This window comes from Nesoenas mayeri (assembly GCF_963082525.1).
Source record: "Nesoenas mayeri genome assembly, chromosome: 18".
In the NCBI taxonomy this organism is placed as follows: Eukaryota; Metazoa; Chordata; class Aves; order Columbiformes; family Columbidae; genus Nesoenas; species Nesoenas mayeri.
The window spans coordinates 5,625,300-5,644,300 of NC_137566.1; the positions used below are offsets into that span (position 1 = coordinate 5,625,300).

Consider the following 19,001-nt stretch of genomic DNA (forward strand, 5'->3'; position numbering starts at 1 on the left):
GTGAACAGACAGGTCTCTGCGAGACAAGCCTCCCCCGGCAAACCAAATGCCTTGCGCCTGTGCAAAGGAAACAACGGGGGGATTTTAAATATTGATCTTAGAGCCAAAATATAGGCCATGAGGCTCTGCATCCTCCAGGTGCGGAGACAAAAGGGCAATGGAGCAGAGAAATGGGAGGTTCCTGCAAAATCAGGTCAGCCCCAGGAGCTGGGGGGAGGCTCTGGCTGGCAGCGCCTGTCCCAGCTGCATTTTTCTGAATAGATTTTCCTTTAAACAGCTGCTGGGTTCACCCCCCTTCCCTGGTTTTACCCTTTACAGCACATCCCCGGGAGGGATGCTCCATCACCCCCATGATCACCTCTCAAGTGGGGACACCTTGGCCACCTCCAAGGGTCCCATTGCAGTGAGACACCGGGCTGGAGAGGCATGTCCCTGGGACCCAGCATCAGATACAGCCAATGCCACAGCCCCGGGCAACCAGCCTGGGGATGCTCTTGGCCCCGAGACGCATAAGGAACAGCAGGACAAGCAGCCAAAGGAAGGCACACACGAGTGGGCCGAGCACAACTGCCTTCACGCTGCACCCCCGTCTCAAAGCCGCCAGCACTAGATTGTGTCTCAGGACCTTCACTTTAGGCGCTGCCGGAGAAAAAGGGGTTTGTTTGTCTGAGGGGAAAAGCCTCTCGCTCATGTGTGCTCACAAATCTCCTCCTGCTCGCGCCGCGCGGGATCCCCATGGCAGAGCGATGCTTTGCTGCTGGGAGCCCTTCGCTGTCTCAGCAATGCAAACAGGGAATGGCAATTACTGCCGAAGCCGGGAGCTGTGTGGGTGGTGGGAAGCAGGGGCTGCAAAATTAGATGAGGCGGCAGGGAACACGGGAAGGAGGGTGTCGGTGTCTCTGCTGCTCTGTCTTAGCAGAAAAGGGAGAAAAGCATCAGCGCTACCAAATCCCCAAGTGATGCTGCATCGGGAAAGATGTACTGAGTCCACCTGCCACCCCAGGGCATGGGGACTGTCCCCTCCCTGAGGGGTCAGCCCTGCACCCAAGGGTGAGCGCAAGGGCCAGGCGGGTCACGCCAGACCCAGCTCTGCACCCCACCTCCCCAAGGACCAGGAAGGGATGCCCAGGAGGACAATGGCACTGGCTGGTGGCACATTCCCAAGTGCTCTCCCACCGCACTGCATGAGGGGACAGACCTGGCAGTGCCAGAAGAGCTCAGCCGCGGGGGACAGAAACACATTGCACGGCAGACACCAGGAGACTGCGTTAACCCAGCACCCTGCACCCACGCAGGGAGCAGAGAAAATGCAAAGAAGCAACATGTCCTCTGACCATACAAACCCACCTGGACCACCTCACCAACACCTGCCCGTGCCACGATGGCACAGACCGGCTGTCCCTGGGCGGCAGGACCGTCCCCTGGGGCTGGTGGCCCTGGCACGTGAGTGACAGAGGGAGAAGGTGGAGGAGATGCACACCAGCACAAGGGGAACCTGCACTCAGCGCCTGCTGCTCGGAGCTGACGCCTCGAATAAAAGGTATTTACTGATAAGCCGCGCTCTGTGGTGCCACTTGTTGTAATGCCGTTTGCTTTAACTGCTCAGCAGTCGAAAGGTCGAGGAAAAACAAGGGGCAAGCGCGAGTCAAGGCGTGGGTGCACACACCGACGTGTGTCCACAACGTGCTCCTGCAACATGGGGAGCAGCGGTACAAGGCAGGACTCCGGGAGCAGTTTGACGATGCATTTTTGCTGCCAAACCCTTTCTGCATCTCCTCCCTCCCCACCTCCAGCCCCCTTCTCCCCACCATCCCAAAGCAGGGATGAGCCAAAGCCGTGCAGGGGAAGCCCCCTCTGGGTGCAGGGTCTGGGTATGGCACAGCCCCCCTGCTGAGCACCCCCTGCTTCTGAGGGTGCAGGAACGCAAACCAGGAGGGCAGATGATGGGGCAACCCAACGCACCTGTGCCAGGCGGCTGCTGCCGGCAGAGGGCTGCCGCTCCTTTCCACCGCGCTTTATTAACAACCCTGCGGCTCGCAGCGCTGCTGGCTGTAGAGGCACAAAAAAAGAGTTTCTACCAGGCTTTTGTGCTCTCTGGAAGCGCTGATCAAAGCCGTCGGGCTCTGAGCGAGGGGCAGGGACACAGACAAGACGGATGTGACAATATCCCTGTGCACGTGCCGCCGCGCGTGTCACCACCTGGGGCACAGCCAAGTCACCGGGTGTGGGACCATGTGCAGGGTTCACACCTCGGGGACCGTGACATTTTCAAGAGGCACAGCAGCACTTTCATGACTTAGTGGTTCCTACCAATCACGGAGCCAGGTTTATTCCAATAGGATCAGGACGGAACCCATCAAACCCGCCTGCTCCCAGCACCTGCTAAACCCACAGCATCCTCCTCCACCTCCTGTTCTGCTCCCCAGTGTCTCCCCATGGAGCAGACGCCCGATGCAGCAGCAGCACTGAGCACGCTGCTCTCTCCAGCACGGCGCGCACTGAATCCACTCGCTGACTCGTAGAGCTCGCCTGCAAGGAACCTGCTCATTTCCCAGCACATTTTGCAGATACTGAGTCATTATACAAGGAGATGCTGTTTCTCCCTTGCAGCCCCAGTCCCCAGTAGCATCCGACCCAGAGTTCATCCCTGCCTTGGGAGGGAGGTGACTTCCAGATAAACAAGTCTTCATGCTGGGAAAGGTCAAATGGCTAAAGGCTTTACTGAGCTCTTGTACTGGCAGGGTGGCCTGGATTAAACTGAGTGCAAAATCCTGGTTTTGATGGACACATGGCGTAACCTTGGCCGAGCCATAAAATCCACTCATTGCCTCGGGTGACAGATAACAGGCAGCAGCTCCCTCATCCCGGGGTGCTGGTTGGGGTTAACGCAATTAGTGGCTGCTCAGGTATGAGGAGAAGGGCTCAGGCAGCAAGAGCCTGCTGTGCCGGTGTCCTCCTGTCCTTCTGAAATCTGGTACACAAACTAGAGATTTTTCGGTGAATCTGACCTTAAACAATACGCCCAAGGTCGTGCAATACACCCGTGGTGCGGTGCAGCGTAGGGCAGCACTGCCGTGCCCCACAGAGCTGGTAGCATCTCACACAGCCCCCAAAAAAGGACCAGCACCCCACAGCATCCCTGAGCAAAAGGGGGTTTTGCTGAGGGAGCAAATATGAGCAAATCTAAGCATCACCTGCCATGGGGCTTCCTGCCTCCATCCGCCGCTGACAGCGATGCTCACCCTGCATCGCAGCGACCGGGCAAATATATTCATGAAGGGGTAAAAAAATAAAATAAATAAAATGACCCTACAAGTGATTAGCTGATGCCCTGAAGCGTGAGATTTAATTACCCTTATCTGAGCCGGCACAGCTACAAATGTTAATCACATTATCATCCGGCGTGCTTATGTTCAGCAAAGTGACTATGTGAGGATTGCGCTCTCTGCTATGCAAGTCTGAGAGGATGCCTTTTTCTGGCAAGAATAATTTATTAATCTTACTTCTTTCTGTCCCGCAATGACTTGGAGAGATCGCAATGGATTTGAGGTTATTTAGTGTCAGATTGTGACCCAACTTTCCCTCAGAGAAGCTTTCCCGCTGGGGTGGCTGCAAGCTCGCAAGAGCTCAGCCTGCACCTGACACGGGGACATTCAGAAATAGCTGCTAGAGTCACTGGGAGACAGAAAAAAGGGTGTCCTGTTTGCACAGCCACTTTGGAGAAGGTAAGCGTGCTGTAAATCTCCCCCCACTTGTCTCTATGACCTCGGGCACTGGTGAATTATAAAGGCTTAATGCAAACCCTCTGAAGCAGCTGTTACTTACTCCAAATTTACTGGTCATTAATTTTAGCGAGGCCTCACTCCTGTATAATGAGGCAGAATAAAATAAGGTGAGATGGGTCAGGTTTTGCCACACCCTGGAGCCCCCTCCCAGCATGGGCACAGCCATCCCCCCCACCCCTCCATCATCCCATGCTGTGGATAGTCCTGTCCCTGCACGTCCCTCCCCAGCATGTCCCACTTCAGCACCAGCAATAAACAGCCCAACAATATTCAATAGCTGCCTTACCTCTCAGTTCAGGGAGAATTAGCATTTAAATTGAGGTGTTTCGGGGAGGTAAATCACGCCAGCGCTGGGGCTGCAGTGCCCCTGGGCACGCACAGTGCTCCTTGGGGCTGGTGTGATGTGCCTGCGTCCATGGTGCTCAGCATCATCCCTCCATGTGCCTCACTGAGCCCCAAACCTGTCCCAAAATGCTCTGTGGGGTTGGGAGCGACTGGGACCCCCCTTCCTGCCCCCCTCTCCCACGGGGCTGGGGTTCTGCGGTGGCGAAGTCACCTGCTTTGTGACAGGGAGGTGTTGAGAAGGGCTCAGCCGGCACCATCAAAATGCTGTGGGCTCCGTCTGGATGGCTCCTTCACCACAGCACTGGAATACAAATCATGGTGCTGCACCGGCACAGCCATGGTGGCACCGCTTGGGCTCCTCTTCCCTTGTTGTGCCCAATGTGGGGACACTGAAGCATGGGAGGGGACAGCGAGAGCTGCAGGACCAGGCAAAGGGTGGTGCTGTCACAAGCGATCACAGTTGGGAGCAGGAGCTGCAAAGCCTGCTAGTGCCTGTGCCACCAGGCGTGTGGTGCCATGCAGGGACCCCAGCCATGGCACCGTGATGGGGACAGCCAAATGACATCTGGACATGGGACTTTAAGACCTGGGACAGCAGTGACAGCCAGACAGAAGGACACGGGCAGCGGGAGCAGCGGTGCTCTCCATGAGCTGGCAGAGGCGGGGAAGAGGATTCTTGCCTGGTGAATGGTTTAGTCTCCAAACAAGAGGACTTTCCCTGATCCAAACTATTTATGAACCTGTTGCAGAACACAGGCAGAGATTTTTTCACTTGTTGTTGCTTTTAAGTACAAAATAGATGAAGGAAGATGAATAGATGCCACCACCATGCTGCCACCACCTCCGTGCCTCCCAGAGGGGTTCTGCATCTCCCCAGTAGCTGAAAACAAGTCCCAATGGAGACTGACTGCTTACCCATTCTCCATTAGTGCACCAGAACATCAAACTCATTTCCCAGTAATCCAAAGCATGCTACTGGTGTTTCAGTTCAGCTGCTGAACCAGTAACTTGACTCTCTGTACCACTCGTGCCCAATTCCTAGTCAGCAACAGGACCTGGGAATCTTGTGCCCATGCCCATCAGCATCGTGTTCTACCAACACTGGACCATTCCAACCTCACTCTCCTACAAGTCACCTAAAAACATCCCACAGACACTAAAGCCCTCCTTTGGTCTGCACAGCCCTAGTGACACCCCCGAGCGCTCAGGGAAACCCAACCAGTGGTGCCCACCATGGCACCGATGGGGAACATCACGTTCGCCATCACAAAACGCATCCTCTCATCAAGCCATTTTTAAAGGAAACACACTGGAATCTGCTTTGAGACGGAAAGACGGACAAGCCACAAGTGATGGGAGCAGAGATCTCCCTCCTGCACCTCGGTGAGCACCAGAGCTGGCAGAGGTTCACCACCGGCACGTGGCTCTGACCAGCAGAAGCAATAAAGCCCCGGTGGAGTGTCCACAGCCCGGCACCCAGTTATCACCTTGTCTTATTTTCCCTGCCCCACTTCCCATCATACAGCTACTTATTTATTCCAGTAAAGGATGAAATCCTGCGGTAGGCTGTGGATCTTCTTCCTCTGGCGTGCCCGTTGGGAACAGGCAGAAGCGGAGCGCCGAGTAGAAACAAATTTGGGAAGTTACGGTTCCCACAGCAACGCCTGTGCAGCAGGCAGCGCGCAGGCATGCAAAGCTGGATTTATGCCTTAATTACGCAGTCAGGGCTGCAAGAGGAATCCCATGCAAAGCTCTAGTTTTCAGCTCCTTACGCAACTTTGCAAATATAGAGATTATTCATCTTCAGACTGATATTTTGCATGCTTAATCTAAGATTAAAGGTGATTTTCTGCAAGAAGTTTCAAGGAAAGTCAAAAAAAACCCATTTTTGAGTGAGAGGGTGAGGATGAAAAGCTGACACAGCCCCAGCTGGTAAAAGAGAAGAGTGTGACAACCTGTCTCTTGTTTGCCTGTAACTCTGGCACAACTTGCTCTGGGAATCCTACACTGAGAGTAAATCCCTCAGGAAGCAAATGCAAATGAACTCGGAGACATGACTTGGTGCAGAAACTGCCATCATTAACACTCGAAGCCAGGTAACATCTGCTACATCAGGACCAGAGCCCGAAACACCCAAGTCCGCTGACAGCCCCTTCCCTCTGACAGGCCAGGACCCCAAATTTTTGCATTTACTGGCAGATACCATAGGTGAGTGACATCAATAGGTGTTCCAGACACACCTCTCTGCCCCTCTCCTCCTTATGTAGGGGCAAACCAAACCAACAGATAGCCCAAACCTCTCCATGCATGGCTATACATTAAGCATTTCGTTGATCTCACCGGTAAGATAGGTGGTGGCTCCATCACTGCCCACATCTGGCTGGGTTTTGGCCTCAGCAGCCTTGTCCAGAGCTTGGAACATGGTTGCACAGTCAGAAGGACACATCTGAGCCACGTGCCACCCTTCTGCGATGGGAAGGTGTTGGAGTCACCCAAGAGCTGATGAGAAACCCACCCGCTCACAAAGGGCTGGTGCTGCTCAGCAGGATCCACGTCTTGCTCAATGTATCTGCTCTTCAAGGTGCCTCCCTCCATTGGCTTCGTCATTGCTGACAGCCGAAGGTTCTGACCTTGTTGGCTTCCATAAGCTCAGCAACTTTCAGCTTTGTAACGATTTGGATGGGGCAGAGCCGTGCAGACAGACAGACATCCTGGAGCTCACGGAGCTTCCGCCCACCGGCTGTAGCCACTGCGACATGATCTGGGGATGGTTTCTCTATGGGGGTGGTTTTCCTATTCCTGAGCAGCCCAGAGCAGGGCTGGCCACATTTTATGGATGAATATCTAAGCGCTGAGCTGAGCCAAGGCAGCAGGTCCTCTTGTTTGGGTGCTGTTTGCAATCATTTCTCCAGCATTGCTCAAGCAGCTCCATGTCTGGCACTTCCATCAGCATGAGTTGTAAGGAAGCAACAAATACAAAACTCCCACTGATGCCAGAGGAGCCAGGACCACATGCTGGGACTTCCCAAGGAACCGGGGCAAGGTTGGTGCCAGACTTGCATCCAGCCCTACAGGATTTGGGCACGGTGACCCCAAGCTGATGGTCTCTCTGCACACAAGCAGCTTTTCCAGGGAAACCCATCCCCAAAGCTGCAACGCCCTGGGAAGCACAAGCACTGCCGTTTGAATAATATTTGCTTTTCCAATGTAAATGCAGAGCCAGCTCTCTGCTCAGCACACATATCAACTCTCTTTTAACAATTTGGAATCTTAAGCGTATTTTTTTCTCTCCTAGGCTTCATCGTTAACCTTTAAGACGGAGATAAGGCATAGGAGTTTGGAAAGGAATCAGGAGGGACCCTGGAAATGAGCCAGGAGCAGTGTTAATACTGGGCTGAACATCATATCTCTTCGGTTCTTCTTTCCCCCCAGGGTGATTCGGACCGCTCTTGACTACCACCATGGTATTACAAACTCTAATGAGGTTTGGAAAATAAGAAACCCACTGCGGCGTGGGAGAAACTAATAGAAATTGTTTTGTCTTCTCTCTATTAGTCATTAGAAGCAGAAGAAAAACAGCCACAGGCAGTGGCAGGGCTGCAATATCACCACACATTTCATATGCTGGCATTCCGACAAAGTCATTTCAACGCAGTTAATGCTCCCGCTTCCCCTCTGTGCAAGACCTGCCATACACCAGCATCCCCATGCAGGGCTCCATCAAGCCCCAGTGGTGCTCAGTGCCCACCAGTCAGGGCTGCAGCCCCAGGGAGCTCACAGAGGTGCTGGTGCAGGATGCTTGGCTGGCCCGTGGCTCTGCCAGCAGCAAACCCACCAGCACGGACCATCACAGCCGCTCTGCAGCGAGTTGCCATGTGCAGACCAATGGGCAGAAACACCCTGAGTTTTCATCTCAAGAAAATTGTTGCTGCAGGTAACAGCCCATGGGAGACGCCTCCTCGCCCAGCTGCGCTCTGGGCAGGGTGAGAGCAGGACGGCAAGGGAGCATCACTGCGAGACAGAATCATTAAACAGTTTGGGTTGGAAGGGACCTTCAAAGCTCCCCCAGTGCCCCCCCTGCCATGAGCACGGACATCTGCACCAGCTCAGGTTGCTCAGAGCCCCGTCCAGCCTGGCCTGGGATGTCTCCAGGGATGGTTCATCCACCACCTCTCTGGCCAACCTGGGCCAGGCTCTCACCACCCTCAGGGACAACAATTTCTTCCGCGTGTCCAGCCTGAATCTCCCTCCTTTAGTTTAAAACCATCACCCCTTGTCCTATTGCAACAGACCCTGCTCAAAAGTCTGTCCCCATCTTTCTTATCAGCCTGTTTTAAGTACTGAAAGGTCACAATAAGGTCTCCCCAGAGCCTTCTCCTTGCAACACACAGAAGGGCAAATCCTCCATCTCTGGAGAAATGGCTTGGGATGGGAACAAGACAAGCCAAGATTTTCTGCTGCACCAAGGACTGCATCCAAGCCCTGCTGCCAGCTGGGCAGCAAGTACGGTTCGACAGCTGGCAGAGCCGCGGAGCGCTCAGATATCTCATGCTGGTGCCTGCTCATGACTGCGTTGCCTGCAGCAAGGATTCGCGTTGCTAAGTCAATGTCAAGCCGATTTAGTCCTTGGATGGGGAATCTCCACCGACCAGCACTGACACTAGCAAGGGTGAGCAGTGACGGGTGGGTAAGTGTCAGCCTTGTCCCCAGAGGTGCTGCTGGAGCTGTGTCCATGGCATAAGCAGCACAAACCCAGGGCCTGTGCTAATGGTGACCACCAAAGAACTGCCTGTAGCATGATGGAAAACCCCTGCTATCACAGCTTAGAGTTGGGTGATTACAATTTACTGCCTCAAACCGTCCTGCCTTACTCCCTTCCTTCTTTTCAGCTGAACATAACCCTTATTTTCATGTGTCCCGAGGGGGTGCAGAGCCCCTGTACCCCACATCAGAGGAGGAAAGAAGGAGGAGTAATTCCTGTCTGCAAGCTTGTACACCACAGCAAGGCTATAAAACCAATAAGGACCCCCTGGGATGAAAGGTACTTTATAAATCTGAGCTGTTGTTATTATAAAACCAATCTCCACTGCATCTCTTAATAATGCACATTAACTATGCAATAACATCAGCTATAATTAGTGTCATAAAAGTCAGCGATAGGAAAGGCTCGCAGGGCAGCCTGTTCCAATGCCCCACAGCCCTTTGGGGAAGAAATTATTCCCCAGATCCAACCTCAACCTTCCCTGGCGCAACTTGAGGCCGTTTCCTCTGCTCCTGGCGCTTGTTCCTGGGGAGCAGAGCCCGACCCCCCTGGCTCCAAGCTCCTTTCAGGCAGTTCAGAGATCAGAAGGTCTCCCCTCGGCTCCTGTTCTCCAGCTGAACCCCCCAGGTCCCTCAGCTGCTCCCATCACACTTGTGCTCCAGCCCCTCACCAGCTCCCTTCCCTTCTCTCAAATCCTCCCCCGCCACCCCCAGGAATCTGGGGGGTGGGAAGAACAGGAGGGGGGTTCCTGCCCAGGCACGCCCCGCTCTGCCCAATTAGCACTGCTGGGTGACAGGCTCTGTTTGCGCTGCATGATCAGCTGTGGAAATGCAAATCTGAACTTCCTCCACCGCGGCAGCTAACAAGATAATGAATATTTTCATCAGCTGCAGAGAATACAAACATCTGCACAGACACAAAGGCGCTGCCAGGGCCGGGGGAACGCGGGGAGCAGGGACCCACCCCGAGCGAGGTGACACCGCTGCCCACGCAGGCTGCAATGGACGGAGCAGCTCAGGGACACCTGGAGCAGGGACGGGGCAGCAGGAGCAGGAGGTGGCTGCAACACCCATGCTTGCCAAGGATGCAATGGTCCATTCCTTAAATCCTCCCCACACCAGGCGCAGAACAAGTCTGAAAACCTCTAGTACTTAAAGCACCTCTATTACTGACATCTCAATCAGTATATTTTAAAAAACATCTCATCCACCCTGGACCCCTACACTCTCTTTAGGATATCTCTGGCACTAGACTCACTTTTGTTTTGCTAGAGGAATAACAAACCACCACCAAGCCAGTGTGCAGAAGCACGTGGCTGCAGACTGTTGGAAATAGCCGCTCAAAGCCACACAATCTGTTCTCCTTCTCGGTGGGACGCGAGCTTTGAAATGGAGCAGGGCTGATGCACGCAGGATGTAATCCTAACCTAGCTGACGGAGTGTTGTGCTAATTGCATTAGTCATTTATTCACTGGATTGATAAAACCTCAATGCTTAACCTGGCTGGTGACGATGCGCTCAAAATACACAGCGTGTGTCTCTGTGCAACCTGTTGTGGGCTCTGAAAAGGGATGGATGGACTCAAGAAAGCAGCCAGGATATCCCTGACAGGGCTTCCACACAGCAAGTCTGGGAAATGGGGCCAAGAGCGGAGCATCACATCCCGCAACAGCTCCAGAGAGCTGCTAAACCACTAACAACCCCCTCACCTGCTTCTGAGGACACGGCCTGGGGCATTAGCTGGGCTTGGAAAGACATCATTGCTTCCAACTAGCGTGTCTGAGGCTTCAGAGTTGTGAACAGGTAATAGAATTGCAGCAACAAATAATAAAAGAGAAATGAAATGGAAGGCAGCCACTGGAAAAAAGATCCATCCGTTATCCTGGCCTGAAGGGTAATAGGTAAACAAGGCGTTGGGGTGCCGGCTGGCGTCGAGCTCGCCAGCACAGGAATAATAAACAGCACAATTATAACTTCTGTGCTCGGAGGTTTCAAAGAGGAGAAAAAAATATGAAAAAATCAATAGCGTTAATTTAACCAGTTACAGACGTTACATTCGTGATGCCGCGGGGGAGGCAGGATGTCCTCGCCGGGGCTGGCTGCCAGCTCCCAGCCGGGCAGCACCGGCAAAGCGCCTGGATGTGATGCTAAAAAACCCGGCTGAGCACCCATCCTGCCCCCCACCAGCACCCACAGCTGGGGGGGCACCGAGTGCAGCTCCCCCAACACAGGGGGGAGCGATGGGGTGGGGACATTTCCCAAACAGCCCCCCCCAAGCAGGGCTGGCACCGAGCTGTCAGCACGCCCCGCCGTCACCGGTTTATTAAGGGCTGAGAAGCGACGAGGGGAAGGAGTGACAGATTTAAAATTAACTTGCCAAACTCCTCATCAATATTATGACAAATCCCCGCATTGGTTCAGCGACCCGGCGCACTGCCTGACAGCGGCACCGTGGCTGTGTGGAGGCAGAGCCGGCTGCCAGGCTGGCAGCGCCGGGGGCCAGCGGGCGTCTGTCCCTCCCCATGGCACCCCGGCCACCTTGGTGCCGCTCAGCACCACCACCAATCCATCCTTTCCTTTCCCTAAGACTGTGAAGAAGTAGCAGCCCCGTTCTACAGGTGGGGATGGGAGGAACAGCATCCTCCATGGACAGAGGGAAAGGTGCTCGGCACAGCATCCCTGCATCCCCCAAAACTGTCCTCTCTGGTTCTGGAGGGGGGAAACCACTTGGTGTTTAGCTGGCATTTTTTGCAGTGAGGGAGCACTGACACAAATCTTCTCCCCTCTCCAGCCACCAAACCATTTTGGCTGCTTATCACAGAATCATCAAATAATTTGGGTTGGAAGGGACCCTCCCAGCTCCCCCAGTGCCCCCCCTGCCATGAGCAGGGACATCTTCACCAGCTCAGGTTGCTCAGAGCCCCGTCCAGCCTGGCCTGGGATGTCTCCAGGGATGGTTCATCCACCACCTCTCTGGCCAACCTGGGCCAGGCTCTCACCACCCTCAGGGCCAACAATTCCTTCCTCGTGTCTAGTCTTTATCTGCCACCAACACCCAGAAACTCCCTGGACTCACTGCATCTCCTTCTGGAGGGGGTTCAAATGGGGCCTTGTGGGTCAGCAAGGAGCTTCCCACGCCCTGGGGCTGTGCCAAGCTGGAGCAAGAGCCGGGATGAGCGGCAGAGCCGGAGCAGGGATGGGAAGGGACCCCGGGGAGGACAGACGGCTGCTCCCCGGGGGAGCGCCCCCCACACATCGCTCTGACATCCCGTCTGCCACGCAGTAACGATCCAGAGAGCAAAGCTGGCTCCACGGGTAAGTAATTTGGGTCTTCTCCATATTAATGGCATAAAAGCAACAGTCTGAAACTGCAAAAGGCTTTTAAACAAAAATCTCTATTCCCTCGTGGCAAAGAGACGGCACAAAACAGATAAGGAATGAACAAACAACCCATTTGGAAAATAATCCCCCGGTGACTTGGGGATGGTGCTGAGTTCGGGATCTGCCCCACTGTGAGGCAACGGGGGAAAATTGCTCTAATCTAGTCTTTAGTGAGCTGGATCCGCTGCTGAGCCTCCCAGCTAGACCAAGAGCTGTGACTGGAATAGATCAGCTCCAATCCCATCCATTTACTACCACCACACAATGTGCTTCCAAAGACCAAAGACCCCTCCTCTGTCCCCCACCACGGTGCCTGGTGTGGCACCACGCGGCAGCAGCATCACTGCGGGAGCACTTGGATTTAAATCCTCACAATCAAACAGCAGCCATGACGTGGCACTCTCCTCCCGGCAGGAACCTTGACAATAGCTTGTCCAACAGGTCAGTCGAACACCAGTGATAATTAGCCGTTATTAAGCCACCTCAGTATGGAAAAAGCTGTCCACAGAGTTCCTAACTCGTGATGTTTTGAGCTGAGCTGCAGGGATGCTGCAGTGCTCACGTCCTGCTGGGCTGGGGCTTCTCTGTGGCTCATGGATGGGGAAATGGTCCTTGGAATCAGAGCAAAGGGATGTGCAAGAAGGGACAGGCTCTGCGCCACACAACGAGGTGTTGCACCAGTGCTGGTGTATATATGGAGCACATACAGTACACATGGTATGAACTGTGCTGGCTGCTGTGGATACATTGGTCACAACAGCTGGTATTATTTCCTCCATCCTTCCCTGTGGCGTTAGTATCTCCTCAGTGATGCCACTAAAATGGGTGCCAACGCCCTTGGATAAAATGACGTGGGTTAAAGGAGAAAACCAAAATCTGAGCCAACACCGATCAGAACCACAGGTCTGGGACCTCCAAGCTGCTCAGCTCACCCACTGCCAGCCTGGTGTGTGACATGCTCACATCGCACAGTACCCTTACTCTGTGTCCTAAAGGTACCCACTGCACATCCCCGTCCTTTCGACACCATAAAGCCGTCAGTGCTACACCAGCTCAATCCCTCCAGCCCTTAGAAGGGTGGAAGCTCTAACAAGCATCGCAGACTGTTGGGTGGCAAAGAGACCATCCCAATGGGATGGAAATGCCGCTGTAACCGATAGACATTGCCCAGGCCAGGGGGTGAGAGACGGCTTTTCCAAGCACAAAGCCTTCCTCCCAACACCATGCTGACATGCCTGGCGGATTGAGAATATCCTATTTATGAAAGACACTGAAGATGCGGCGACATGGGAAGCAGACACCATTCAAAGGACTGTCACATCTGCATAGCTAAAGGATCCCAGCAGTTATAAATCCCTCTAAAATACTCAGCCCCTTGTTCTGATAGCAGGTTCTTGCTCCTACTTTGCAGAAACAGGCTTTTAATCCCTGGTATTAGGCAGCTCCCTGCTATGTTTCAAATGCACCAAATTAAGGGCTTCTCTAACAGCTGGTATCTTAATGCTCAGAAAGGTTCTTGAATATCTATGAAAATCAGAGGCAAATTACATCTTTTAGTTAATAATTTCTTCTCCATTAACCTCCTCCTCTTCCCTCTTTAGGAGATGATGTAATGGTGCTTCCCTGGCACAAACCCCGACACACCGGGCAGCCTGGCCACAGGGAAGGACACCGGGCATGGGGACTTGAGCCCTTCTCATCACTGCCTGGTGATTCTGGAGCCAACAACCTATGTTCAAATGGGAAAGGTCAGCCATGCTGACCCTCCAGGATGCCAAAAGCATTTCTGGAGCAAGATGTGCTGCCTCCCGCCAGGCTCTGAGCTCTGCCAAGCCAGCGCATCACACGCTACAGCCTGTGACCTGCAGGGATGCTTTGCAGGTTGCTCTTGTTTCAGACCCGCTTTCTCCTGCGCCTCACAGCTGTTAGACCCAGGACTAGTCCCACAGCCAGTGCTGGGCACTGAAAAGCCTGTTTGTGATGGTGACGCTGTGCAGAGGGCCAGGGAGAATCTTCCCATCACTGCACATACTCTGCCATCCACCCCACAGCGTGGCAGGAGCAGTGCCAGCCCTAGGATCACCAACAATCCCCTTGGCTTTTTTAAAACCCAAAAACCTGCCAGTCAGAGCTCCAGGGAGAGCTCTGGGCTTTGAGCCCTGAGAGATGCAATCCCAGCCCCTGCAAGAACCGCTCCTGGTCCAGCCTGAGACTGCCCAAACCCACCATAACCCCAGGATGCTCTTGGACAGTGTGACTTGGAGAAGCCACATCTCCCACGATAAACCAGACCCACAGGCAACCTTGTGTGCTTTCCAGCTGGAATCTAGCCCTGAGGATGGGAGATGTGTTGGCTTCCCAAAACAGCCCTTAGACCCAACCCTAGCTGAGGCAGCGGCAAGACAATTTTCCAACCCTCTCACTTTGCAATGCAAACAAAGGACAGGCTGCAGAGAAAATTTAAGCCTCTGCAAAAAGAGGTTTGGTGCTTAGAGACTGATGGCACAAGCTGGAGCTGGACCTCATTTTGGGGAGCCCATCCCAGTCTGGCATTTCCAGGAGATGGGCTTGGGGAGTTTTTGAAGCCCCAAGCTCTGCTCAGCCCACCAGCTCATGGAAAAGTTCAGCTCTGCAGCCCTGGCTCTACGCTGATGGACGCACTGATGCCTGTATCGTGGGAGTGAAAGCAAAGAGGAGCCCACTGGGAAAATTGCCTTCGTGTACTGTCAGTTCTCACTTCCAGCAAAAGCTGTGGCGCTGCTGGCTCCAAGCGCTCCGCTGGCTGCACCATCCTGAGCCCCTTTGTGCTGGTGGAGCCCGTAATTCATCTGCCATCACGAGAGCAAAGGGCCAGAGTTAGCGTGAACTCACAGCTAGCACGGCTTTGAATTCAGCTGGGGAAACAGTGCCCATAAAACCACTGTGGCCAGCAGCAATGAGCACCCACAACTGCAGCTACAATCAGTGGCAGCAATGAGGTCTGACATGAAAAAACCCCTTCAGATCCTGGGCAAGGAGGAGTCATGTTAGTGTGGGCTGGATCTTCTCCTGACTGCAATCACTGCTGCTGCTTTGAAATCCACAGGCCCACCTTGGCTTACACCTGATCAAAATACAGTTGCACTCAGGAGAAGTGAAGAAAAATAAATAAATCTACTCATTTTCCAGCCCTGAATTCAGCAATTATCAGCAAGTTGTCCTCTGTGGGCACTGGAAGGTGAAGACCCAGCACTTCAGACCCTGCTGGGCATTTACCTTCAGTTTATTTATGTTTTTTCTTGTTAGGCTATATTCACAGCTCCTCCCAGTACTGTAACTGGGGGCACTGAATAAAACCAGCTTGCAGAGGCTGGAAACACACCAAGGATGTGTTCTTCCACACTACAAAAAATTAACAGCAGAACTTGTTGTCGCAGGATATCGTGGAGATGAAATACATCAGTGTTCAGAAAGAGATGAGGCAAGACCACTGGGAAAAGCCCATCAAAGGTGATTAAACACTCATTTGAGGAGACATAGACTGGCCCAGGATGGTTCTAAGCTGCTGCCAGCGGGAAGGATGAGCAAGTACGAAAATGAGGGATGCTTGTCATTCTCTTTCTCTTCCCCTAGTGAACGTGTCAAGAGATGCTGTCTCTACACCAATGGACCTTGGTCCCATCTCACCATCCCGACATTCCCAAAACAAGGTGCAGAACCGGACCATACCTGAAAGTCATCTGGAACACCTGCCCTTGGTTGACGTGCTGGCTCCTGTTGTTGTAGCCGTGAAGCATCTCCCCAAAGAGGGTGTCGTTGAACTTGGCATCTGACTTCAGGCACTTGGGGCCCTCGCAGATGTCAGACAGCATCAGGCAGGACTTCCCATCCGGGGCCAGCTTGTACTCCTCCACGCACCTGTGGATCACAAGCTACATCTGATGGGCCAGGCACAGGCACAGACACTTCCCAGGCAAAGCAGAAATCCAGCTCCCACCCTTATTCCCACCCAGCAGTGCCCTCTGGCAAGGGAGCAGCTCCAGCACGGCCGCTCCTTTGCTCTTTGGTCCCACTTCCCAGGACACTGTGGGTAAGATGCACATGCTCATCTTCAAAAGACAGTAAGGGAAACTGAGGCAGGAAGCAGGGATGTGATTTAAACTCCAGACACTGGAAACATCAGTGGCATCTTTTGGAACCAAGTCCTTTGAGGGGTGGGGAATGAGCCAAGTTACAGTGTATAAGGAACCACACCTGACCCTGGTTCAGAGACCATTCAAGCAGAGTTCCTGGCTTGAAACATGGTCAACTCTAAACCAAGGAATTAAAGAACTAAAGGAATTAGAGGGTATAGAGCAAAAGTGTGATGGGAGCAGCTGAGGGACCTGGGGGGTTCAGCCTGGAGAACAGGAGCTGAGGGGAGACCTTCTGATCTCTGAACTGCCTGAAAGGAGCTTGGAGCCAGGGGGGTCGGGCTCTGCTCCCCAGGAACAAGCGCCAGGAGCAGAGGAAACGGCCTCAAGTTGCGCCAGGGGAGGTTGAGGTTGGATCTGGAGAACAATTTCTTCCTCAAAGGGCTGTGGAGCATTGGAACAGGCTGCCCAGGGCAGTGCTGGAGTCACCATCCCTGGAGGAGTTGGACAGATGCGGAGATGAGGTTCTCAGGGACAAGGGGTAGTGCCGGTGTTGGGTTAACAGTTGGACTCAATGATGTTGAGGGTCTTTTCCAACCAAAATGATTCTCTGATATTATATGTGTCCATCCTGCCTCCCCTCCTCCCTTTCTCCTTCCTCTGGTCTTTTCCCCAGCGTTTGTTCTCCCAGCTGCCCGTACCCGGCAGCCGCAGCGCTCTGCTCACACCAGCCCGCTCCCCGGGCTCTCTCCCCTCTCCCATTCCTCCGCTGCGTTTTACTGCTGCACGCCAAACTCCCACCCGTCTGTCGCACTTTTGCTTTGCCTGTTCCCAAAAAGGAAAAAAGGGAAATATTCTCTGTCCTTGGGGTTGAAAGACTGAAATGCAGATCCCCTGTGTGGGTGCAGATGGAGACTATGTAATTTCCCAATATTTTCTAGACCTTCCCCAGAAAGGCTGCTTGTGCCTCGGTGGATTCCTAACCCCTTTTGCAGGCAAGGTGGAGGAAACATGCTGTCTCCTAGTGACTAAAGCACTCTGTGCTGCTAAACAATAATAAGAAAAGAAGGTGGGGGAAAACAACAACAAAAACAAACACAAAAACCAGCAAAAGGGGATTAAAAAAGAACAAGAGAGAAGCTGACACGGGCAGAGCTCTGTGGGCTGAATGAGGTCTCTGCTGCATCTGCAGCATCGGGACATGATGGATGCTCTTCAGAGTTACCATAAGGAATTTGTGGGCATTTTCTTCCCCAAAGGGCTCCTCTCCCCAATCCTTCGCCCTAATTCTTCCCACAGGGATGTGAAGGAGGTTCCTGCATGTGCCCCAGAGCGTGAACCAGCCCAGAGATGGGATCTGCAGAGCACAGGGCCGGGTGGGCAATGCCCGGCTGCAGCTGTGCAGCATAAAGCCAGATAATCACTGAGCTCCTTTTAGAACATACTGCAGCCGGGGAGATTTTCCTGAGAGAAAATGCTAAATTGTGTAGGATTATAGGATCCTGGCCAAAATCAGGGATGAAACTCTATTTTAAGAGAGGCACAGAGGAGGAAAAAAAAAATTAAAAGTAGTATTTTTTAAACAAATCCTCCACTTTCCCCCTCCAACACAGAATGTACGATTTTTGGGTACCTTTTGGTGAGTCACAGATCAAGCTGTACCATCACACGGTGGGAGAGAGGAGGAAGGTGCATCTGCTCACATTGCTCCTCGCCTTCCCATACGATTTTGCCTGCAGGCAAACCAGGTGCCTCCATTCCCTGCTGGAAGTCAGCTCCATAAATAGAACTTTTCTTGGGCGTTCAGCTCCCTTGCTGGGCACGCTGGTTTGGGGACAGGTGGCAGAGGAGGGTTGGCAAGGATGGAATAAGGCATGGGTTATTGTATGACAGGAGGAAGACATTTTTTATGCTGAGGGTGGTGAGAGCCTGGCCCAGGTTGGCCAGAGAGGTGGTGGATGAACCATCCCTGGAGACATCCCAGGCCAGGCTGGACGGGGCTCTGAGCAACCTTAGCTGGTGAAGATGTCCCTGCTCATGGCAGGGGGGGCACTGGGAAGGTCCCTTTGACCCAAACCATTCTGTGCTTCTCTAATTTACTGCCAGTGAGAGCGTTGAGGCAACTCACCCGCAGAACATGAAGATGGTGCTGGACGAGGGGTCGTGGGGCAGAGGGAGGGTCTGCTGGAGACAGAGCTGCTCACAGCCGCCGTTGAAGCCATCTGAGCAGTCGATCCCTTTGGAGTAGTCATAACAACCGGTGCCATCCTTCATGGGCCGGAGGTCCTCAGGGCACTGCAGAGGGAGAGAGGAGACATGGTAAGGTCACCCGTGGGTCCCCACCTATCCTGGAGCCACAGCCCGGGGGTGCCCTCTCAGAGCAGAATGCACCCACGAGTCAGTTGTGCTGCTGAACTCTGCTACAAGAGATGAGTGCATCCCAAGTGATGGATGGGGCAGTCCAGAGGCTGGGGAAGGGACAAGAACCACAGAGCAAGGAGCTGATCTGCTGCAAAAGCCACACTCCCCATCCTCCCTCTGGAGGAGAGTGAAACCCTCAAGGCTGCAAAATTACACAGTGAGAAAGCCACAAGCCAGCGTGGGGCAAAGCGCAACA

The 19,001-nt window shown here is 53.5% G+C and overlaps 1 protein-coding gene across 1 annotated transcript in view; it reads right to left on the reverse strand.

The window, feature by feature from the left end:
- ASTN2 (astrotactin 2) overlaps positions 1 to 19,001 on the reverse strand; it is a gene marked incomplete at its 5' end in the record, with an annotated part of 313,041 nt that overhangs the window by 115,946 nt on the left and 178,094 nt on the right. The window contains 2 exons of the mRNA XM_080356001.1: positions 15,981 to 16,169; positions 18,513 to 18,679. Coding sequence (XP_080212127.1) covers positions 15,981 to 16,169; positions 18,513 to 18,679 — 356 coding nt within the window. The remainder of the gene's footprint in view (positions 1 to 15,980; positions 16,170 to 18,512; positions 18,680 to 19,001) is intronic.